Below are 22,459 nucleotides of genomic sequence, written 5' to 3'. Positions count from 1 at the left end.
GGGTCGGGGTCGGGGTCCGGGTCCGGGTCTGGGTCGGGGTCGGGGTCGCCGCCGCCCGCCGCCCGCCGCCGGGAGCCCGAGGAGACGGAGAGCGAGGAGGTGGAGACGCGCGCCGTGGCCACCTCCCCCGACGGCCGCTTCCTCAAGTTCGACATCGAGATCGGCCGCGGCTCCTTCAAGACCGTGTACAAGGGGCTGGACACGGAGACCACCGTGGAGGTGGCCTGGTGCGAGCTGCAGGTGAGCGCCGCCGCGGCGGGGCGCGGGATGCAGGGAGCGGGGTGCGGGATGCGGGGAGCAGGGTGCAGGGACCGGGACCCGCCGCCCCTCGGGGGCACCGGCGGGCCGGGGCTCTGCGGGCGGCACCGCGACCCCGGGCCGAAGCCCCGTCCGCGCTCAGGGACTCGGCCGCCGGCCCCCGTCGGCTGGTGCTCCAGGCCGGCCTCCTGCCCTCCTCGCTCCCCCCGGCTCCCGCAGGCTGCTGCCCCGGGGAGAAGGGGCTTAGGCAGGGGCAGCTGGCAGCTCTTCTCCTTCCGGCCCCCTTGGCGTTCGTAGCCCCTCTCCAACCGTGAATCCCTCTCCCCGCCTGCCGGTGCCTCCCAGGGCTGGCGTGCTGCACTGGGGAAAGGCAAGGCATCTCCGCCTGGGCTGGAGCACATGCCAGGAGCAGTGCACAGGCTGTTGAATCACCCCAGTTTGTTGTTAATCGTGTCAGCGCTGGTTCTGCAGTGGGGCTGCAGCAGCAGAGCCGGACACGCTCCTTGCAGCCAGGCTCGGGTTCCCCTCGCTCTCCATAGGTGCCTGCGCGCTGGCCGGCGCCTCGGAGCCGCGCGGGGGCTGTTGGCCTGGGCCCAGGCTCCGTGTTTAACACGGCGCTTCCCAGCCCTCCTGCCTGTCACGTGCTGTTTTCCGTTTGCTGTGTCGCTGCCTGTGCAATGGCAGTGCTCTTGGTGCATCCACGCTCCCTGTGCCGGTCCCAATCCAGGGAGTGTGCAGGTGGATCCAGGGCCAGGCTGGGGGGGCTGAGCCCTGCGCTCGCCCCCGGGAAGGGCAGTCTGGGACAGCAGTGCTCTGTCCGCAGCACACGGCCCTGCGCCAGAGCTGCAGGGCTGCTCTGATAGTCCCGGTGCACTTGTGGGCACGTGGCGGCAGTGTGCTTGAGGCCGGGTGGTGAGCCTGCTCGCAGGGTACAGCGCGTCCTTGGTGCATGCTGGCCGCTCGTCCTTGGCTGCAGCGGTGTCCGGAGGCACCTGCGGCTGCCCGTGGTTTCTGCCACCTTGCCGGGGCTCTTCGCTAACTGTGTCCGGACCTGCGGTTTTCCAGGTCTGGGAGCAGCTTCCCCATCCCCTCTCCCCCACATCCTGCCGTGCCTGTCGCTGTCCCACAGCCTGACAGCGGGATGCTGATGCTGGGGTGCCGAGGGGAGCAGCCAAGGGGTCGCTCCCTAACTCCTTCCCCTGCTCAGGGCTCTCGGCGGGCCTGATCTGGCCACAGAGGCGAGGCTGYGTATGGACAGCCTTGCTGCGGGGCTCCCTTCGGCTCCGCAGAGCCCCTGGGGAGGCTTCTGCTAAGTCCAAAGTCTCAGGCGGGCTCCCTGACCCTGGTGGCTGTCATAGCTGGAAGGTCCAAGTCCTTGTTTGCACAGAAAAACGTGTCTTGCAAGTTTTGCTCCTAAAACCTTGGTGCAGCTGCATGCTGCTGCATGGGCTGCGTCCCTGGGGACGGCTGCAGCCTGGCGCTGCAAGAAGAGATCCTTAGGTAATGGCGAGCGATTTGGGGAAGGGCTCGCTGCTCCCTGCTGGGGAGGAAGGTGAGGCCTTGGGCCTCAGCTTGGCTTCGTGTGATTGCACAACGGCTTTGGCTGCCTGCTGAGCGCACGCTCGGCAGTCCCACCCTCGCCTTGCCCCTCGTCCCCGTTCCAGTGCTCCCGCGCTTCCACTTGTGTCTCATATCCCTTTGCATTCTGGTGAAAAAACAGCCTGGCACTAGCAAGGACGGAGGTTTCTTGGTAAACCCAGTGACTTTCTCTGGGTGAGTCAGCCGTGCCTGGCTCTTCCTGCCCGGCCGCCTGCACGTTCCTCCTCGTGGGTCCGTGCCCGTCTCCACGCGAGTGTGTCCCTGCTCTCCCGGGTTCTCAGCTAGCGTGCACGGCAGACCTGTGACCGCGCTACCCAGACCCTGTGCTCCCGCTCGGCCCTGCTGCTGGGCTGCATCGCCTTGCCGATCGCGAGCCCCGGGCCGGCCGCCACACCAGGCAGCTCCCGTGGCTCCGTCGGGCCCGGCCAGCCCCGGCGCGCGTCTGCCACCAAGGAGGGGGGGCGCCGGCTCTCGCAGCAGGAGCGCCGTTTGGTGCCGTGCTGGCACGGTGTGCCCGCCGCCACGTGCCACGGCGTCCTCGGGAGGGGGCTGCATCCCCCCGCTGCAGGGGCGTCCAACGGGAGTCACCGCCAGGCCTCCAAACGCGGGGCTGTGGGAGCTGCGCAGCCGCCTGCGGAGCTCCTGGAGATGTGTGCGGAGAGGCCGCGTTCCTGCTGGCAACTGCCAGGGAACGTTGGGTGAGGACCGGCAGTGCTGGGGCCCGGCACTCTCGGCCGCCCGGAGAGCCTGGGCTGGCCGCCACCGCGAGGGCCTGGGGCTGCCACAGCACCGGCCGCCCGTCCCCGCGGCGCTCCCTGCTCCCCCCTCGCCAGCCCCTGCTGCTCGGCCCGTCCCGCTAACTGCTCTCTGTCCGGTGCCTTCTCCCAGAGCCCGCGTCCTTCAGGGCCTGAAAGCGTACAGGCAGGCTTTTAGAAGTCTGTTTTCCTGCAGTAATCATGCAAAGAATCAGACACTGTGACACAAATACGGGATTTGTAACCACAAATAAAAATGGTTGTGGTTTTGCCCTTTTAAAAATAACTTTGTCCTATATCTTTCACAGTTCTCCTTTTATTGCCCTTAAAATATAAATGAGTACCTAACCTCAGCCCTGACCTGCAGTTCCGGTGCCGAGCGCCTCGTCCCACTGTCGCTGGGTCCCTCGATCCCCAATCACAGCTGTCCCGCTTGCCCGCCCTGCCCGCCGCTCCCCGGTGCCGAGGCCGGAGCTGCGCCCGCTCCCGCGGGACGGCCCCCGGGACGCCCCGGCCTCGGCGGTGGCAGCGGCCGCCTCTGCCGCCTGCCCGCAGACCTGCCGCCACCTGTTTACGCTTTCCAGCTTTAGACTCGAGGCTATTTCTGTCGATAGGTGCCGAGGGTGGTGGGGAGGAGGCAGCAGGGAGGAAGCCGGAGGCCCAGAGTGGAGTCAAGCTGTAAATACGCTGGCCACCAGTGGCTTTCCGGTGGGGACCCCTCAGCGCCCCGCCGGCCCGGCAGCGGAGCCGGGGCGAGAGCTCCTCTGCCTTGGCGCGCGATGCCCCGAAGCGGCTCCCCGCTCCCTGGGCACCCGCCGCAGCACAGGGCGCTCAGCCGCGCCGGGCTCCGCGCGGCTCGCTCTTCCCGAAGTCCTGGTGCTTGGGGGGGCCCCCGTGTCCAGACCGTCCTGCTGCAGTTTGGAATCGGACATGGTGTCGGCTCGCGTGTGGCGCAGCCTGGGGAGCAGACCGAGGAGCCAGGCGGGATTTGCTCGGAGGGGCTCCAGGGGCTTGGGAGCAGGTGTGTGCTCGTGCACGTGTGAGCACGCGCAGAGCCGCCGCTGCCCAAATGGCCGGCGGCAGCCGGAGCCGTGGCCATGCCCTGTGCTGCGCAGGCCCCCGGGTTCGCCCTCCCCCAGGTCGGCGGGGCCCGCGCCGCGGCCGGAGGTGTCGGGGCTGCTTCTATTTCAGGGCTGCGTCCGGCGGGGGGGTGCTGGGCGGCCCCTGGCGCCGGCTCCCACACCGGCCGAGGCATCGTTATAAATGTACCTTCGCGTGTGCACCACCCCCCCTTTCCGGGCGCGAAGCTCGGCCGGGCACAAAGGGGCTTTCACGGGTGCGTGCGGGGTGTCCGCAGCGTCCCGGAGCAGCTCCCGGCTCGCGAAGCGCTCCGCTGCCCTGAGGCCGGCATTTGCCTGCGCGCGGAGACCCTGCTGCAGCCGGGCAGCTGCTGGCCCCGCTCACCGCCTCCCGCTCCCCGCAGCGCCTGGCCAGCGCGTCCCGGGCTTGGCCCTGCCAGGCTCTCCCGGAGCCAGCGGCCGGACCGCTTCCGCCAGCGCGCCGCCCAGCTCTGCGCCCATGATCCCGGCTGCCCTCCCCGGCCTCGGCGCGAGGACGCCGCATCCCCGCTCGCCGCGCCGGGCTGCCGCCCGCCCTGGCCGCATGCCCTGCCCTGCCCCGTGCTCCGTCCCCTCCCGCGGCTGGATCGGCCTCCCCAGCCCCGGCTGGCGGCGGGTGCCGCAGGCGGCAGCCCTGCTGCAGCAGCAGCCGGAGCCCCGGCTGCTCCGCGCCATCTCCGAGCACGGTGCGGGAAGAGCCGGCTGCTCCGCGCCGGCCCCCGGCACCACGGGAAGAGGTGGCGCGGCGAGGCGCGACGGGGCCGTGCTGGGGGCAGCGCCGCATGCCGGGGGCAGCGCCGCGGCGTCGCTGCTGTTTTCCTGCCGCAGCATGAAAGGTCCCATTCATCCCGCGTCGGCAGGGCTCAGGTTCCCCTCTGGGCTAAGCCGGGTCCCCGAACGCGTGTTAAAAAGAGAAGGGGATTATGGAGCGGCTCCGGCCCGGCTGCGGGGCCAGGTATGATGCAACGGGAACTTTACGAGAGCTCTGTGGGCTGATGGATGGCAGCTGCGAGCCGAAGAGCCAGCGCAGGCTCTCGGAGCCCCCGGCAGCACCGGGGCGCCGCATCCGCTGCCCCCGGCACAGCGGCCGGTCCCATGGGATGCCGCTCGTGGCTTGGCACTGGACCCTGCCGTTTCCGGCATCGCCTCGTCAGCCCACCGCCCCYGTCCCGCTGCGGCAGGGCTGCGTCTTCCCCGCCGCGCCCGTGCCGGGGCTCCGCTCCCTCTTCCGCTTTAATTACCTCGAGCGGGAGGAACGTGGAAAAAACGGGGCAGGAGCCTCCCACGCCTGCCGCCCCGACAAAGGCGCCTTTGAGGCCGGCCCGGCAGCCTGCCACGACGGCGCCCGTGCGGCCCGGCGCCCGTGGTGGGGAGAGGCGGCCACCCGCCCCGGCACCGCCGAGGGCAGCGGGGCCGCAAAGCGCCTCCGTGCCCTGGTGCCCGCAGCGGGGACCTCTGTCCGTCCGTCCCTGCCGCTCACCTCCCCACCGGCCCCGCAGACGCGGAAGCTGTCCAAGACGGAGCGGCAGCGCTTCAGCGAGGAGGTGGAGATGCTCAAGGGGCTGCAGCACCCCAACATCGTCCGCTTCTACGACTCCTGGAAGTCATCCGTCAAAGGCCAGATCTACATCGTGCTGGTCACCGAGCTCATGACCTCCGGCACCCTGAAAACGTGAGCGGGGACGAGGGGCTGCACCGAGCCTGGGGAGCCGGGGGGATCCGGGGGCATCCAGGGCCGACGCGCCGGGGTCGCTGCTGGGCACCGGGACCCCAGGGCCTCGCTTCTCCCCCGCGGCCGGGGCCGTCCCACTCRGGCCCCGGCCGCCCCCGAGCGCCTCAGCCGGCTCCTGGCCCCGGCGGCTCTGCCCCATCCCGGTGGCGCCGGGCTCAGCGCCGCGGCAGGGTCTGGGCCGGGTTGGTGCYGCGGCAGGTGCCGGCGGCCCCGGTGCCACCTCCGTCCCCCCCCCCGCAGCTACCTGAAGCGGTTCAAGGAGATGAAGCTGAAGGTGCTGCAGCGCTGGAGCCGGCAGATCCTCAAGGGGCTGCACTTCCTGCACACCCGCTCGCCCCCCATCATCCACCGCGACCTCAAGTGYGACAACATCTTCATCACCGGCCCCACCGGCTCCGTCAAGATCGGCGACCTGGGCCTGGCCACACTCAAGCGCGCCTCCTTCGCCAAGAGCGTCATAGGTAGGGCGGCGGGGCCAGGCCGGGCGCGGGGCGCTGGCGGCGGGGCCCGGGGCGCTGAGCCCCCCGCGCCCCCAGGCACCCCCGAGTTCATGGCGCCGGAGATGTACGAGGAGAAGTACGACGAGGCCGTGGATGTCTACGCCTTCGGCATGTGCATGCTGGAGATGGCCACCTCGGAGTACCCCTACTCGGAGTGCCAGAACGCCGCCCAGATCTACCGCAAGGTCACCTCGGTGAGCCRGCCGGCCGCCCGGGAGCGCCGCCCGGGAGGGGGAGCAGGCGGCGGAGGGACCCGGGTGCCCCACGGCCGGGCAGGGGATGATGCGCAGCCGGGCAGGGGACAACGCTCCGCCGGGCACTTGGTGGAGCCGGTTGCAGCGTCTCGGGGTGCCGGGCGGCGGCAGAGCCAGTGCCGAGCAGGCCGGACAGCTGCGTCCTGCTCCACAGGGACTGAAGCCCAGCAGCTTCTACAAGGTGAAGGTGCCAGAGCTGAAGGAGATCATCGAGGGCTGCATCCGCATGGACAAGGACGAGAGGTGGGACGGGGGCCGGACAAGGTGCCAGTGCGGCGCCAGCTCCCTGTTAGCCGCAGCCAGGCCGTGCGCTCGCCTCTGCCGGGGTACGGCGGCTGCGCAGGTGGACCTGGCTGCCCGGCGGGGCTGGTGCGGAGCGGGAGCCGGGGYGCTGAGCACAGCTCCTCCCGCAGGTACACCATCCAGGACCTGCTGGAGCACTCCTTCTTCCAGGAGGACACCGGGGTGCACGTGGAGCTGGCCGAGGAGGACGACGGCGTCAAGTCAGGGCTCAAGCTCTGGCTGCGCATGGACGACACGAAGAAGCTGCACGGCAAGTACAAGGACAACAACGCCATCGAGTTCCTCTTCGAGCTGTACAAGGACGTGGCCGAGGAGGTGGCCCAGGAGATGGTAGGTGCCGGGGYGCCGAGGCGGGATGCCGGGGGGTGGCCGGACGCCGGGCCGGGCTCCCGGCCTGACCCTGCCGCGGCGCAGGTGATCCTGGGCTTCGTGTGCGAGGCCGACTACAAGCTGGTGGCCAAGGCGGTGCGGGACCGCGTGGTGGCCATCAAGCGCAAGCGGGAGAAGCTGAAGCGGGCGCAGGAGGCAGCGCCGCGCGCCGAGCCAGGGCCGGGGCTGGGGCCGGAGCAGGGGCCAGGCGTGCTGCAGCTGCTGGAGGAGCTGAAGTCCCCGGGGCCGCCGGGCACTGCCGCCACCTCCCCCGCCACCCCCGGCTCCGGCGACTCCGTCTTCGGCAGCGCCTTCCCCCCGGAGCCCGAGGAGCCAGAGGCCGACCAGCACCAGCACTTCGTGTACCGGCACGCCAGCTACTCCTCGGCCACCTGTACGTGGGTGCCGGGGCGGGAGCGCGGGGCGACGCCGCCACAGCGGGCAGGGGTCCGTGGGCCGCGCTGACGCCCGCGCTCCTCTGCAGCCGACTGTGAGACCGACGGCTACCTGAGCTCCTCGGGCTTCCTGGAGTCGCCGGAGCTGCCGCCACGGGGTGGCTCGGCGGGGGACCCGGCCAGCCCGCCGGCCGCCCGACCCGTGTGCCGCTTCCCCACGGTGAGCGGGGCCCAGGGGGGGCTGGGGCCGGGGGCTGCCGGGGCGCCGCTCACCACCTCTCCCCGCAGAGCATCGCCGTGCGGCTGCCCGCCGAGCCCGGCCTCTCCGCCAGCGACGTCTCCTCGCCCGTGGACAGGTGAGGCCCCGTGCCGGGGGGGGGGGGGCCGGGTTGGGCCGGCCGGCAGGGGCCTCACTGATGTTGTCGTCCCCCCCCCCCGCAGCTACACCTCGGACGTGGCCTCRGGGCTCAGCGACGGCTGCGAGGGGCTCTCGGCCGGCGAGCGGGGCGCCAAGCTGCCGGGCAGGCGGCCGGCGGGGAAGCTGCTGCGGCGACGCGCAAGGTCCAGGCTGCGCATCACCAACGTGAGTGCCGCGGGGCAGGCGCCCCGGGACCCCCCCCGCTGCCGCCGCCGCTGCCCCGGCCTCACCGCCGCTGCTGCCCCCAGATCTCGGACCAGAGCGACCGCGTGGTGGAGTGCCAGCTGCAGACCTACAACAACAAGATGGTGACCTTCAAGTTCGACCTGGACGGGGACAGCCCCGAGGAGATCGCGGCCGTCATGGTGAGCGCGGGGCAGGGGGCCGCGGGGAGCCGCGGCCCTGCTGGGCGCTGAGCAGCCCCTCGTGCCCCCCCCTCGCCCCCCGGGCAGGTCCGCAGCGAGTTCATCCTGGAGTCGGAGCAGGACGGCTTCATCCACCGCATGCGGGACATCATCCACCGCGTGGAGACCCTGCTGCGCAAGGAGGGGCGCGGCGCCGCCGAGCTCCCCGCCAGCCCCGCCGCCGCCAGCCCCGTGAGTCCCACGTGCCGCGGGCAGCACCGCTGCCCTCTGCGGGGACGGGGATGGGGACGATGGGGACGGTGGCGGCCACCAGCTCAGGCTCTCCCTCCCCGGCAGGTGGACCTGCAGCTGCAGGATCTCTCGCGCTCCGTCTCCTCGTCCTCGCTCAGCGGTACGTCCCGTCCCGTCTCGCCACGCCGCGGTGCCCCCCGCACCCCCGCCCCGCTTGCGGCCCGTCCACGCCGTGGCGGTGGCTCTGGCGCTCACAGCCGTCCCCGCAGACCTGGGCTGCGCCAGCCCCAGCCTCTCGCTGCTGTCGCCGGCGCTGCCCTCGCTGAGCAGCTCCCCATCAGAGAACGACCTCGCCAGCCCCGCTGAGCCGCTGGYGACACTGCCGGGCTCCCCCGCAGGTAATGGCCCCGGCAGGGCTGGCCACCTCCCTCTGTCCATCCGTCCATCTGTCTGTCCTGGGTGGCCCCAGCCCTGCTGATGCCCCTCTCTCCCGCAGGCGTCCCCAGCACGGCAGCGCAGACCTGGCCCCCGGCTCCAGCGTGGCCGCCGGCAGCTCCAGCATTCCCACCACCCGCCCCCGGCAGTCCGGGGGGGTCGGTTGCGCCGGCGCTGCCCCCGACCCTCCCGTCCCCGCTGCCTGTCTCCCCCGCGCCGGGGGCGCCCGGCAGCCCCCCCACGCCACCCTGGGCCCCCACCGCCCCACTGCTGTCCCTGGCCAATGTCTTCTCGCTGGCGGTGATGAGCGTGGCCCACACACTGCTGCCCGCCGTCTTCTCCATCGCCGGCTCCGGCGCCCGCCTCTACCCGCCGCTGCTGCCTCGGCCCCAGAGCCTGGTCCTGGGGCCACCACGCTTCGCCTTCCCCGACCCTGYCGGCCTGGCCAGGGCCGCCCCAGGGCCAGCAGCCGACAGCGGCCCTGCCAGGGGGGGCCCCGCACCGGCCCCAGCCCCCCCGTGCAGTGAGTCCCCGGCAAGTCCCCTGCCGCCACTGAGCCCCTGGGCACCGGGCGGGCTGGAGGGCGACGCGGTGAGTGCGGGGACCCCCGGGTGGCCCCGGCAGCTGGGGGGGGCGGGGTCTCCCCACCTGGTCCTGCCCTGAGACAGGGCACCGCTGCCCTGCGGGATGGACGGCTCGGAGCCCTGTGGATATGGGGAGCCCCCGGGATGCAGGAGGGTCTGGGATCCAGGAGCCCCCCTGGGACACAGGGAGGGTCTGGGATGCAGGAGCCCTCAGGACGCAGGGAGGGTCTGGGACCCGGGAGCCCTCAGGATGCAGGAGCCCCCCGGGGAGGGGGGGGAGGTCTGGCCCCTGGGAGCCCCCTGGACACAGGCGCTGGGGTGGGCGGCTCTGGCTGACGGCCGCGGGGTGTCTGCCAGGTGCCGCTTTGCTCCCCCAAGCCCGGCCACCAGCTCATCGTCTCAGAGTCGCCAGCCGCCAGCGCGCCCAAGGCCCGGCTCTCGCCCATCAACGAAGGTGAGGCAGGGAAGGGCCAGCATGCGCTGCGCGTCCCAGCCGCGGTAGCCGCTCACTCGCCCTCCCATCCCCGCCAGAAGCCAGGCCCCAGATCCTGGGCCGGTTCCAGGTGACGCCGTCCAGGGACCCAGCTGAGAGCTCCCCACTGCTGGGCCGTGACGGCGGAGAGCCGGCTGGCCAGGAGCCCTGGGAGCCAGCGGCTAGTGACTCCCCGCCACCCGCGGCCCCCGACGCCGAGGGCAGCACGAGCAGCGACTCGGACTCGGTGCTGGAGACGGCGGTGCAGGAGCCCGAGGCYGATGAAGCGCTGGCTGAGGAGGGCACACCGGTGGCACCGCCGGAGAGCGACCGGGAGGTCCCCGGGGAGGAGGGCGCAGAGAGTACACCACAGGCGGTGCTGAGCCAGGTGTGGCTGAGCTACTCCCGCAGCATGTCCTACCTGAGCAGCGATGACACCGAGAGCGAGGACGAGGAGATCTGGGAGGAGCTGCAGAACCTGCGGCAGAAGTGAGCGGCCCCGCGGCGAGCCCAGGGCGGCCGGGGTCGGAGGGGAGGGAGCCGGAGAGTGCATGCCGTGCCGGAGGGGCGTGGGGGGCTGCTGACCTGGGGGGCTGTAGGAGCGGGGGCACCTCCCTGCCCGCCGTGCGGGCGCTCCTGTCCCAGAGGGGAGGTTTAGCTGAGCCCCGGCACGGAGGCGGCTCTGCTCCCAGCCCGGTCTTGTCCGCAGGCACCTTGCCGAAGTGCAGCTGCTGCAGAGTGCCCAGAAGAAGGAGATCGAGGAGCTGTACCTGCGCATGGGAAAGCAGCCACCGCTGGGCATCGTCTCCCCCGCGGCCATGCTCTCCAGCCGCCAGCGACGCCTCTCCAAGGGCAGCTTCAACCCGTCGCGCCGCAACAGCCTGCAGCGCCTGGAGCTAGCGCAGCCCACAGGTACCGCTGGGCCCCCCACACCCACGGCGCCCTGCGAGGGCAGCAGCGGGGACCCGCCGGGCTGCGGAAGGGCTGGGCCTGTGCCAGGCACGGCTCGCTCCCACACCGCCCTGCTCAGTGCCATCTGTCCCTGCAGGAATCATGCGCCGAAACTCACTGAGCGGCAGCAGCACCGGCTCCCAGGAGCAGCGGCTCAGCAAGGGGGTGACCTTTGCTGAAGACTTCGGCCGGATGGTAAGGGACAGGCGCTTGCTCCTGCCCCCGGCAGCGCTTCTGTCTGCCCCCGCTCACCCGTCCTTGTCTCCCCACAGTAGCCGGCTGGCCGGGAGTGATTTCGCGAACTACCTCAACCAAGTGCCTACTGCCCCAGAGGGCCGGCAAGAGCCCTCGGCATCTCCTGGGACAAATGYGCCGGTCCTGGGGAAGCAGCCGCCTCCCCTGCAGCATTCCGGGCTGCCCCTTCTCCCCTGCGTGGCTAGGGCATCGCTGTGCCCCTCGCGGGGGCGAGAGGGGCTGCCCTCACCCTGCACATGCCTGTGGGACCTGCTGTGGGGTGAGCCGCAGCCCCATCCCGCTGCCCGGCCCCATTGCCTCACCACTTCCTCCCGCTCAGCCCGGCTCCGCCAGGCCTGCCCAGCCCTGGGCGTGTTTGCTCAGGCCCAGCCCTGGCTGCAGGAAGGGCGCGGGCTGGCTCCGGCCATTACAGCCTCGCTCACTTTATGCTGTTCTCCGGCTGTGCTGTCCCTGAGCTGAGACTGCGGCACGCAGCGAGCCCAGGGCGTGCCCACGGCACACAGCACGCCCACCCAGCCGCCGCCGTCCCTTTGGGGCAGAACCACGCACCCCTCACGCCCCAGTCACATCGCGTCCCCAGCCATCTGCCCCACTCTGCCCTCAGCGCTGCTCCGGCCCCGCGCTGCGTTAGACGATGTGTGCCCATCCTGCGCCAGGCACAGCTCACCCTGCAGCTTGCTGCCTGCTGGCCTCCACGCTGCCACCTGCCAGGCTGCCCCCGTCCTGGCTGCAGCCCCCCCCCTTTTCAGACGCTTTGAGTAGCTCTAAAAGAAGCTGGATGAAGAGTGGGAAGACGCCTCCCTCGCCCACGTAACATGATAGAGCCCGGTGTACCAGGAGCGGCAGCTGGTGCATTTTGTTATGAACTGATGTCTGGAAAATGTTTTCATAAAGACAAATTAAAAACAAAGGGGGGCTGTGTGTGTTCTGTGAGGGGGAGTCGTGGATGCAGTCTCTGCCACCGGCTCCTGGTAAGAGTGCAGACAGGATGATAAAATAAAGCACAAAATGGGAAAACTCCCCTAATCTCAGCAGCCATCTGAGGGAGTGGTACAGCACCATCCCTACCCATCCTGAGCTGGACTCCTGCCACTGGTGCTTTAATAACCCATGCTGAAGCAGCCTCCAAACAAGTTATTTATTGTGGAAAGTGACAGGCACCTGGGGCACCCCTGCCCTTCCCAGGAGCATGTCCTTGGCAAGCTGAGCCAGGATCCTGCACACCCTTCAGGAGAAAAGGTGGCTGCCAGCAGGGGAGGAAACCCTGCCTGCAGGGGTGCCCCCTCCGAGGGGGTTCACTGGCCTTGGATGTGTGCGGTGCAGGGCCCCTGCCTTGGGGGGCCCTGAGGGGGCTGGACCCGCGCTCAGGGCCAGGCGGATCCCCCTGCGCAGCCACCAATGCTCGAGGCCCAGAGGCCGCTCGGGGTGTATGCTGGGGCCCTGGGGGCTGGATCGGGCCCGCTCTGCTCAGCTCGCCGGGCTCTTGTCCTGGGCCAAGGCCCGTGCCGTCTCCACCTCCTGCTCCAGCTCGTCCAGGAACCGCTCCTGCGACACCGAGTAGAAGGTGTAGCCGTCTGCGGGCGCTGAGGAAAACAGCAGGGACGGCCGGCCCGCCGCCCCCCGGCCCGGGACCACCCCCCCCGGCCCGGGACCACCCCCCGGCCCGGGACCACCCCCCTCGGCCCGGGACCACCCCCCTCGGCCCGGGACCACCCCCCTCGGCCCGGGACCACCCCCCTCGGCCCGGGACCACCCCCCCGGCCCCGGCCCCCGCGGCCCCGGGAGGATACAGATGCCCAGCACCACGGCGCCGATGCCGATGCCCAGGAGCGCGTTGCGGCCGCGGAACCGCCGCCGCAGGGCGCGCTGGCGCTGGGCGCGCTCCACCTCCGCCATGAGGCGGCGCTGCTCGGGGCTGAGCCCCGGCTCCCGCGCCGGGTCGATGCGCCGCGCCACCGCCGCCTCCCCGCGCGGCTCCGCCATCTCACCCCCACCGCCGCTTCCGCAGGGCAGATTTACGTCACATCCGGCGCCTCCGGGCCGGAGAGGGAGGGGCGGAGGGAGGGGCGCGGCTGGCCAATCCGGAGGGCGCACGTGACGCAGGGCGCGTACGGGCCGGCGAAGGCGAGCGCGTGGCCGGCCGCGAGGAGAGGCGCGTTCCGATTGGCGGGCAGGGGCCCCGTGACCCGGAGGGCGCTGAGGCGGGGCAGGCCGCCCTCAACCGGTTTGGACCGGTCCCGGCCCGCTCTGGCCTCGGTGGTTGCTGCGGCCGCGACGCCCCGGGAATAACCGTGGCCTGTGAGGTGTCAGGGCTGAGGTGCGCAGATGGGGTCGCCGGCGCAAGCAGCGTCCAGGTTCCGAGTCTCGGAGCCTGTCTTTGGCGAGGTTGCCCCCGAGGTCATCGAGGAGATGTTGATCCGTTTAGCTACAGAGAACGAGCAGTACCTGAGTGAGCTTTCAGGTCAGGCGGGCCGCTTCAAAGAGGCGCAGATAGTGGGTGAGACTCTTTTGCTTGGTGACTCTTGAAACGATCAATTCTGCTGTATTGATTAGCTTCAGTTATGACTGTTCCTTGCACTTTTTGCAGAATTTATATTTCTTTTGTCTGAAAAATGGCACTTGGACCAATCGGCAAGGTATCAAGCAGTAGAAATACTTGAAAGGTAACATCCTGAAGATGAAGCATGCTTCTCATCTCTCTAGTATGCTTACACTGTGCTTGCTCTGTACCACTTATTCAAATGATGTAGGTTTTTTTTCTATCTGAAGATTTGTGTTTTACTCAATTAATAGATTTATGTATATCCTGAGAACATGTAGAATTGGTGTTTCTTTTTCCTAGTAGAACAGGACTGTTTTCTAAGTGATTGTGATCTTTGCAGGTTTATGATTAAGCAAGTAGAACAAATTTGTAAGCCCTCCAGAGAGGGCAGAAAAAGTAGTGCACAAGGGAAAGGCTGGAGCTCTCTGAAAGATGAGATATACAACACATTTGTTTTGCGACTTGTGTCGTGCATTCAACTTGCAAGCAAACTTTCCTTACACTATAATGTAAGTCATCTAAACATTTAACTATAGAAATTATTTTAGCAGTGTATATGTTATTCATGTATAGCTTTTGTGATCTCTCTATAGATTTCCTCTCTGAAAGACAGTAGTAATATTGAAATTCAAAGGATATTGGAATGGGAATCTAAATCCCTTCTGTTTAGGGCAGATTCATTGTCACTCATCGAGTAAACATCTGTCAGAAAATATTCCCAGTCATTGGGCGGAGGAGGGGGAAAATTAAGACAGCTAAAAATCTCTGTTGGTGGTTGTGGAGAATAGTATAGCTACAAAGGGTTTAGACCTGTCTGGGGGAAGTTTCTGGAATATAGGAAGCCTATACAGGAACAGATTTCCAAGCTGGACTTCTCATGGCAGCTTAAAAGACAAGTTACTCAGCTGAGTTAATCTGCATATAAAACAGGAAGTATTACCATTGCAATGGTTCATGCTTTAATTTAGCATGAAGAAGGTAAGAAAGTATCTTGTTCTTAACAATTGACTTATTGTATATCCTGGTATAGAAAATAACTTGGCTTTTTCCTTTCCAGATAGTTAACAGTGACACAGCTTTAAAATTTCTACAGTCCTTAAAATACTCATACACTAAGCAGGAATTGCTTGAGTCAGAACTTGCCATTTTAAAAGCTCTGCACTTCCAGATCAATGTGTCAACTCCTTTGGCTTATGTTGAATTGCTTCTAGAGGTTTTAGGTAAGCGTATTAATAGAGAATGGTAGAGAAAGTTTTAAAAGAGCAATAGAGCTATTACTAATCTGAAACAAATGCCTTATATTACGTATTTTTGCACACTGTGAAGGCACAGTAAAACTTCTCAGATAGTCCAGGGCTTCATTATAGTCTTCACAATTAGGGCTTTAAGTTTATGTCTGAGTACTTATTTTTCAGATGAGAACTTTGTCCTTAGACCTAATGTCGCTGATGGTCAAGTGGGGAAAATTTACATAATCTCAGAGTTCAGCAATTAGAATCTGCAGGATATTGTTGGGCAGCTAGTTTTGACCCATTCAGTAAAATGCTAGAGTTTAAAAAACCCAAAACCTAATACAAAGTTAATTTTTTTTCAAACTGACTTTAGAGTTTTCTTGCCCAGCTCTGACAACATGAATTTCAGAACAACTGAGTGAAATTAAACTGAGACTGAGAGGGCCTGTGAAATGAGAGGGCCTATGACATTCAGAAACAAAGCACAGTTGTCACCAAAGGTCTTCATGCCTTTCTTACAATGAGTAACACTTCTTTCTAATTCAGTTTTATGACTCCAAATATATGGCTGACTATATATGATCTTTACACTAGGACATAATGGCTGCTTACTTCCTGCAAAACCACTGCATGAGATGTGTATGCACCTATTAGACTTCTCCTATCTTACAAGAGATGCCATCTATGATACTTTGTTGAAGATTGCTATTGAAAATTCAACACCAAGCAAACTGCAGATGTAAGTAGCTTACATGACTACTGATTAAAATAAGTATTTGAAATTAAAACCATAAAAAAATTAAGAAATAGCATAATTCTAATGCCGTTTTTGGCTTTTTTCTTTTTTTAACTTTTGGGGATTTCAGCATTGTTTACTGTTTTTAACCAGTTCAAATGAAAGCACTTCACCACTTTTGCTTTAGAGGCAAGCTAGGGAAGTTTTTTAACTTCATTTTAAAAATACAGGCTGTATAGAGATTACAGAAGTAGCACTTCTTGAACTATAGCATCATTTTACACCAGAAAACACTTTTACATGTGCAGAGCAAAGTTTTTGACAGTCAAGGAAGATTTCATGCTTTTGGCAGTTGGAATCATCAGCACAAGTGCTTTCATATTAAACCCCAAGCACTGGAATCAGGTACAGTCACTTCTAAACAAATTAGCTCTACATGCGAAAAAAAATGTGAAGATTGTTAATATTTTATTGTTTAAGCACAGCAAGGAGACAGACTGTACTAGGAGTAACATGAAGGAGGTGACATCTTTCAGTTTATTAGTAAGAAGTGTGTGTACTTTTGTAAGAGGGTTATTAGGGCATACAGGCAATTCAGCAGGAAGGCACATGCTTGCACTATAATGTCAGATTATCCTCACAGTTCAGCTCCTTTACAGCTAGAACAAACTCGCACAGAGAGTTTCACTGACAATTGGAGAAGCAATCACAACTTTCTGCCCAAACTGCTACTGAATACTATGATAAGCAGCTATTACATACAGTGGCTCTTTCACTTTACTACTTTGGTGGAAGCAATTAATGTGTTTAAAAAAAAAAACCCAAAAAAACAAAAAAACTATTACTACTCTTCCTCCAACATACAGAGAGGTTTTAACTTCTAGCGAAGATCCACTAGTATATGCCCATGCAGCACTATTATTATAGTTAGATTTTGGGGGGATTAACAAGTAGTTCTGTAAATTAATGTCACTTAGGCACTGCAAATAAGTATCTTCATTTTTTTTAAGGTTGTGGAGCATTTAAACTGTATCACCGGCATTACTTCACAAAGTATCTTAGAATTTTCTTATGCAATATTGAAACATATCATTGGCAGTACCACTCCAAAGCAGCACTACAGGAACAGTGGAACAAGAGCTCCAGAGAACAGAATTATACTTCTTAAGTAGAACTATATCTTCTGTAGCCATTCTCTAGCATATCAGTAACAGACTTCTGTATTACTGGTAATAGTCCATCTTTTGTGATACTGCACATGAAACCCAAAGAAATTTGTTTTTACTTCTGTTTTTGAACACCAGGTGTTTTGTAACACTGCAAATGCTGTATTTTAATTAGAAAAGCTCATCCTTGCAGGCTATGCACTAATACTTTGAATGGAGGGACACAGAAACAAAGTAGTACTTAGAAATACCTCTTTCAGCACCAGAAGCTTTATTGTAAGAGCTACATCTTCTAAGTTATGAATATAAGTTTCCTTTGAAGAAACAGAAAACTGTAAGAAGAGTCTTGTTTTGAAAAGGCATTGATGTGAATGGTAATTTGCTTGGTAATTAGTATTGCTAGAAGAAACTCACAAGCCCAATCATTACAAACAAGGCCATGCTTTCTTTCTGCATTTGCTGCTGTTTTAAAAACTAGTTATTGCCTCAGGCAGCTTGCTGCAGCCAGGTTACTTGTTACTGTGCTCTCTCTTCCTCAGTGCTCAAAAGCTTGTTTGTTCTTACCCTAAGAAAGCCAGCTATATCTTGTAAAGTCTGATGTAATTGTCATGGCGGCAGGTGCCTATTCAGCATGTCCGCTGAAGTTCCAAAGGATGTTTATGCTGTGACTCGCATATGCTAGATGAAAGCACCCTTTGTAAAGAATAGTGTTTTATTATGGTGTTACTCAGTGCACCTCCTTGCAAGAACAGACTGCAGAAAGTATTACAAATAGTTAATATCATCACAGCTAATAGTGTACAGTATCAAACCTTGGTAAAGTTCAGTGGCACAATGTTAAGTGCTCAGATAAGACTTTAGAAAATATTTTATTTTGAATTGTAGTTAGCCTTTAGTGACCAAGCAGAGCTTCCATGAATTTTTCCACATTATTCCCTGTGTTGGTAGCATTTCACTTCTCTAACTTGCATGTTCTGCTAAGTTGTAACACAGTAATATCAAACTCACTGGTGTTTTAAGAGTATGACAATAATCTATATACAAATACTATATATATATATATAAACCCCCAAAATACCAGTTTCATCTATTTAATAGCTGAAATTTTTATTCTGTTCAGCTCAATGATATAACTTTACATATTGCTTTTCTATATACTACTTGCAATAATGGTATTTTAAATAAAGTGTCTTGTGGATTTTTGGTATTGTAAACATATTGTACTGGTTAATATTAAGAGACAACTTAATTTGACTTTCTCCAACAAAGCGCAGACACTCTACAGCCATCTGGACAAGTTCTTTACAGTTACTTGTTATAGAATTGGGATGAGACCCAGGCAAGACCCCACTTCAGGTTAGTTAACATGAATTTTAGTGCTTTTGTCCATTGCTCCTCAGAGTTAAATTGTGTTTTAATAGAGTAAGAGCCACCACTGCCACCTGTATCTTCAATTTTTCCTTTCTCCACGTCCATCCTGTGTCAAACACAAAGTTTATTAGCACATTGCTATTGCAAGCAGTCATCTTAAAATGATGTTAAATACTATACTTTTAAATCTGACATTTGTACTATCCTGCGTAAGAATACTTTGTTTGTAATAATAGACTCAGACTAGTAAAACTAGCAAGACTCAGACTTTCATTTGAGGAACTAACTTTAAATCTCAATTAAATTCTGACCAAATGTAACTTCATCCTGCGCACCATACCACCAGGACTGAAACAGCAAGCAATGCTGTAGATTGGTCCAGAGATCAGCTAGCAGTGTTGCATGAGACGACATTTGACGTGTTACATAGCAACACTCACCTGTAAGGCAAACAAAATCGAGTTTCACCTTTTTCTACTTCCTCTTTAAATTGCTGCACACAGTCCAGGAAAGCCACCATTGCATGATCAAATTTGTTGTCCCAGAAAAACCTTAAGCCTCCAGAGCAGTACAAGGGGAGCTCCTGGAAAAAGAGATTTGTTTCAAATACCCCAAACACCCCATTTTAGATAATATCATGGCAGATCTTTATTTTTTTCATGTAAGGCTTCAATTTGTCATAGGATGCTTAGAAATGGTTTGTGGCTTGTAATAAGTGTAGTTTCTTCTGTGGTAAGGGCCATGATTGGTGGTGATGATGCAGGATAAGACTTGGGTTCCTAATGAGGAGAATCTTACCAAATCACATTATATCCCACATCAAGCTACTCATTCTGCCAACCTGTAGTATTAAAAAGGCCAAGGCTTTTGAACTACACACCAGAGGAAGATAGAATGAGATACAATCAATGTCAGAGAAATCAAGGCAGGTAGTTCTTCCCTGCCATAGACTCATAAAGATGTACTCTCAGGAGCAGAGTTCTGGTTTTCTGCCTCATTTAGCATAACCAGGGATCTGTGGCATTCAAGGTAGATTTCCTTTGGCTTTTGAACTGCAGGATTTCTTACCTTTGACTTGTCTGTTAGGGACTCTAAATATGAATGGTTACCATAGGGTACAAGACGGTATCTGAAAGGAGACATGATTTAGAGGCAGATGAGTCTAAATAGTTTTTTATCCGGTTCATAAGTGAAATGTATATTGTACTGCATATACCTTTGAAACTTCAGGCCCATTTTGTTAGCAAGGGCATGTAGCAGCAGCACAGTCTGCCCCCAGGCTGCATTGATCTCATTCCATTCTACAGGAACGCTGGGGAGCCGGCCAAGTCTGAAGTTATTTATTGTGCCAAACTGACCACTGTGCCTGTGATAAGAGGAATTATAAATAAGCTCTTTGGAGCAGGAACAGCTTTTAGCATGCTAACCAAACAGGGGCCACATAATAACAGTTATTAGTGTGCGTTTCATAACCAAACAAAATGATGATTTGGGGCCCCTGGTTAAAAAGTGTATATAACTACAAACCAATTGTTCTGTTTTTTGTGCAGGAGTTCATAAAAACAACAGCTGAGCTGTCACGCTCCATAAAGCTTGACGTTAGTTGGCTAGCACACTAGATCTTAGTTAACATGGTTAGCGCAAGAGCCATTTAACAGGCTACTTGGGCATATCTGCTGTTCTTCGCATGCAATGCAGAGCACAGTGCAGAAAACCTGTCTCAGCTGGAACCATAGGGAGACGTGATCAGTGCTTCATTGTGGGCTAACTAAGACTCGATTAGCACCTTTCCTGTCAAACACACAGTTATTTAAACAGTCCTATATCGCAGATTCTTAGCAAGCCAAGATAGTATTAGAGTGTCTACATTACCATATGTGGAAGGTTGCATTGAACACATTGGTTTTCTTTAGTTTGTCCAGTTGCATCTGGGCATAGCGCATTTGGTTGTCCACACTTTTCAGTTCATCATCTAGCTCCAGTTGTTGCCTCTTGAATTCACAGTATTCTTTCTGATACCTTCAAATAAAAACAAGAAATGCCTGATGAAGGCTCTTTTCTTAGGAAGAGAAGTGACTACTCATATAGAATATTAGGTTTTCTGGTCTGGCCAACTTCAGTTTTGCAAAGAAAAGGACACTTTACAGGTTTCTCCGTATTATAATCTCATTCATCTGTGTGTTACCTATAATCACTGCCATAAACTGCACTTGTAGTTCAGACTCACTGAGCTTCTTCCTGCTCCAGTCTCTCTGCCTCTGCCCTGACTCTCTCAAAGTCTTCAGCCACTATCTTGCGGTTCTTCTCAACATCCTCTAGCTCCTGAATCAGTTGTTCTTCCTCCAGTGCAAGTTCTTTCAGTTCTGTTTGCAGTTTCTCCTTATCATCCTCGTTCATTTGTTCCAGTATCTCCAGACATCTCCTAAAGGAGACAGTTACATGATTACCAGAACAGGAGTCCTGGAAAACCCCCTCTGCCAACGGTCCCCAGTTCTGTGGCAGGCTGTGCACACAAGCAGAAGTATAAATGAGAAACCTGAGCTTATGCGTACCTAAGGTGTACCTCATTAATCCCGAGCTCTCTACTTTAATCTTGCATCCTGAGTCAGGAATGCAGACACGGGAGAACAGTGGAGCAAAATGGTGATTCAGGATCTGTTACTGCCTGTGAATAACTGTATCTATGAAGCACTTAAATCACACAGTAAGTGCTGCCACACAGGCACCTTGGGCAGGTGGCATCAACCACTCTGATGGGGTCACAGACTTCAGTTTGAGAAGCTGTTTATCACAGGATACTCCAAAAATAAGTTTTCCATCTCATTCAGACAAAAATAAAATCAAGTGCTAAAGTTATTAATGATAAAATCCATCATCAAATCAGTGTTCTTTCCCTGGCTTTCAAACTAAAGCAACTCAGTCTCAGATCAATTCTAGATCACTCACTTGTAGTTTTGGCATTCATTCTCTGTGATATTAAGCTGTGTGTCTAATTGGTCTAGCAGAGTATCTGTGCATTCCTCACACAGAGGGTGATCCACATCTGTCTGCCCAGACATAATGTCAAAGAGGTCACCGGTAACCTAGAGAAAGAGTTCACTGTTAGTTCAAGTGAATCTAGAGGCAGCTGTGGGTTGTTTTTCAACAGATGGGCTTGTACCTCTTTAAGTGACAAAGTATTGTTTGCAGGCCAAAGCGTGATTAAAATAAGCCAGCCTGTGCTTACTTAACTATTCACAAATGCTTGAATTTGAACTAAACACAAATATTTGAAGGCTAATGGTATGAGAAGCTTTTTGCAGTTTCATCTTGCAGAGCACATAGCGTCAGTTTTTCTATAGTAAGACGTATCTTTATTTACCAGTTCATGTAAAACTTGCCTTCAGTCTCCTGCTGAGGTTTTCCATTGTGCCTCCATCAGATGCCTCTCCAATCAGTGTGAAACTGTTGGCGCTTTCTGTTGACATCATTCTTCAAAAGGATATTGAGAACAATTGAGTGCCAAGGGTTTAAGAGAGCCAGCTGTACTGCTAGACTTAAATCTGAGACTGGTTCAAGAATCAGAAAAGGAGAATGCACCAAAGGTACTTGCAGAAAGGTAAAGGGGAGACTGTTTCAAAAAAGAGCTGTGACAGCTAATAAACAGTGTCCTAAATACTATGGATTTATATGCATTCAAACACTTCCTTGCTCCACTGTACATTCAAGGGCCTAAAAAAACCAGGGATACCTTAACAAAAGTTCCAACAGGCCCACATAAAGCTAACATGTTAAATGTGACAGTTATCAGTGCCATTTTCCTACAACGTACAACCTTTATGGGAGGATCTTTTCATTGGGCAGTTCCTGAAGTACTGTACACCAAAGCACAGCTGTGCCGGCAGAGCAAGCTCAGGAGGTGTCTCAAGGAAGCCACCAGGTACTTTGCTCCATCAAGACTCTACTGGCACAAGGGAACTGCATCAGTTTTTAAGCTGACCGCAAGTGCATGGGGACGGCGGAGAAGCCCGCAGCCGTACCTGGCGGGAGGGATGAACCGCCTGGAGACCCCATCCTGCCGGTGTTCGGTGAAGGCCTCCTGCTAGGTGAGGAACACAGCACCGTCAGCGACTGGCCTCCCGCCCCCCGCGGCGGGCTTCCCGCCGGCCGCCCCCCGCGATACCTCCGTCAGGGCGCTCTCCTCCTCGTGCGCCTCCCCGGGCCTGGCAGGAGCCGCGGTCAGCAGCGGCGCTGCGGGAACACGAGCGTTACCGCGGCGCGGGGCAGCCCGGCTCCCCCCGGCCCGGACTGCCCCCCGCGCCGCCCCGCGCCGCCGGCCCGTTACCCGTGAGCTCCTGGATGGTGACGCGGTCGAGGATCTTGAAGGAGGTGTCGAGCTTGAGCGGCTGGCTGCAGCGCTGGCACACGAAGCTGACCTG

The 22,459-nt window shown here is 58.8% G+C and overlaps 4 protein-coding genes across 4 annotated transcripts in view; 2 read left to right on the top strand and 2 right to left on the bottom strand.

The window, feature by feature from the left end:
• Positions 1 to 6: 6 nt before the first annotated feature.
• On the top strand, positions 7 to 11,904 carry WNK4 (WNK lysine deficient protein kinase 4; the record flags this gene model as incomplete). Its single annotated transcript, XM_026071188.1, has 20 exons — positions 7 to 240; positions 5,230 to 5,402; positions 5,703 to 5,923; positions 5,999 to 6,156; positions 6,371 to 6,459; positions 6,630 to 6,849; positions 6,934 to 7,282; positions 7,373 to 7,503; positions 7,572 to 7,639; positions 7,725 to 7,866; positions 7,950 to 8,066; positions 8,154 to 8,297; positions 8,403 to 8,457; positions 8,567 to 8,695; positions 8,794 to 9,323; positions 9,674 to 9,770; positions 9,848 to 10,277; positions 10,498 to 10,700; positions 10,837 to 10,934; positions 11,012 to 11,904. Coding segments are annotated over 20 exons (3,591 nt in total), but the record flags the coding sequence as incomplete, so codon positions are not given.
• Positions 11,905 to 12,113: 209 nt separating this feature from the next.
• On the bottom strand, positions 12,114 to 13,011 carry LOC112968685 (cytochrome c oxidase assembly factor 3 homolog, mitochondrial). The gene is made up of 2 exons (XM_026071170.1): positions 12,785 to 13,011; positions 12,114 to 12,568 (listed from the first exon to the last, which is right to left on the bottom strand). Exons 1-2 carry the CDS (start codon positions 12,975 to 12,977, stop codon positions 12,462 to 12,464), a joined length of 300 nt encoding a protein of 99 aa, XP_025926955.1. The 5' UTR covers positions 12,978 to 13,011; the 3' UTR covers positions 12,114 to 12,461.
• Positions 13,012 to 13,096: 85 nt separating this feature from the next.
• CNTD1 (cyclin N-terminal domain containing 1) lies at positions 13,097 to 16,687 on the top strand. The gene is made up of 7 exons (XM_026071171.1): positions 13,097 to 13,491; positions 13,582 to 13,657; positions 13,877 to 14,045; positions 14,594 to 14,756; positions 15,363 to 15,507; positions 15,813 to 15,909; positions 16,515 to 16,687. Exons 1-7 carry the CDS (start codon positions 13,320 to 13,322, stop codon positions 16,674 to 16,676), a joined length of 984 nt encoding a protein of 327 aa, XP_025926956.1. The 5' UTR covers positions 13,097 to 13,319; the 3' UTR covers positions 16,677 to 16,687.
• The window catches only part of BECN1 (beclin 1), an 8,559-nt gene continuing 2,053 nt past the window's right edge, over positions 15,954 to 22,459 (bottom strand). Inside the window, exons 2-12 of the mRNA XM_026071187.1 lie at positions 22,366 to 22,456; positions 22,204 to 22,271; positions 22,061 to 22,122; positions 21,422 to 21,512; positions 20,988 to 21,124; positions 20,269 to 20,463; positions 19,914 to 20,060; positions 19,258 to 19,407; positions 19,110 to 19,170; positions 18,482 to 18,624; positions 15,954 to 18,147 (exon numbers count right to left, since the gene is read on the bottom strand). Of these exons, the coding sequence (XP_025926972.1) occupies positions 17,979 to 18,147; positions 18,482 to 18,624; positions 19,110 to 19,170; positions 19,258 to 19,407; positions 19,914 to 20,060; positions 20,269 to 20,463; positions 20,988 to 21,124; positions 21,422 to 21,512; positions 22,061 to 22,122; positions 22,204 to 22,271; positions 22,366 to 22,456 (1,314 nt within the window). The 3' untranslated portion in view covers positions 15,954 to 17,978. The remainder of the gene's footprint in view (positions 18,148 to 18,481; positions 18,625 to 19,109; positions 19,171 to 19,257; positions 19,408 to 19,913; positions 20,061 to 20,268; positions 20,464 to 20,987; positions 21,125 to 21,421; positions 21,513 to 22,060; positions 22,123 to 22,203; positions 22,272 to 22,365; positions 22,457 to 22,459) is intronic.

This window comes from Apteryx rowi, unplaced genomic scaffold (genome assembly GCF_003343035.1).
Source record: "Apteryx rowi isolate R43461 unplaced genomic scaffold, aptRow1 scaffold_323, whole genome shotgun sequence".
Classification (NCBI taxonomy): domain Eukaryota; kingdom Metazoa; phylum Chordata; class Aves; order Apterygiformes; family Apterygidae; genus Apteryx; species Apteryx rowi.
Note: the sequence above shows the minus strand (reverse complement) of the source record. Positions and strands in the feature narration are given on the sequence as shown.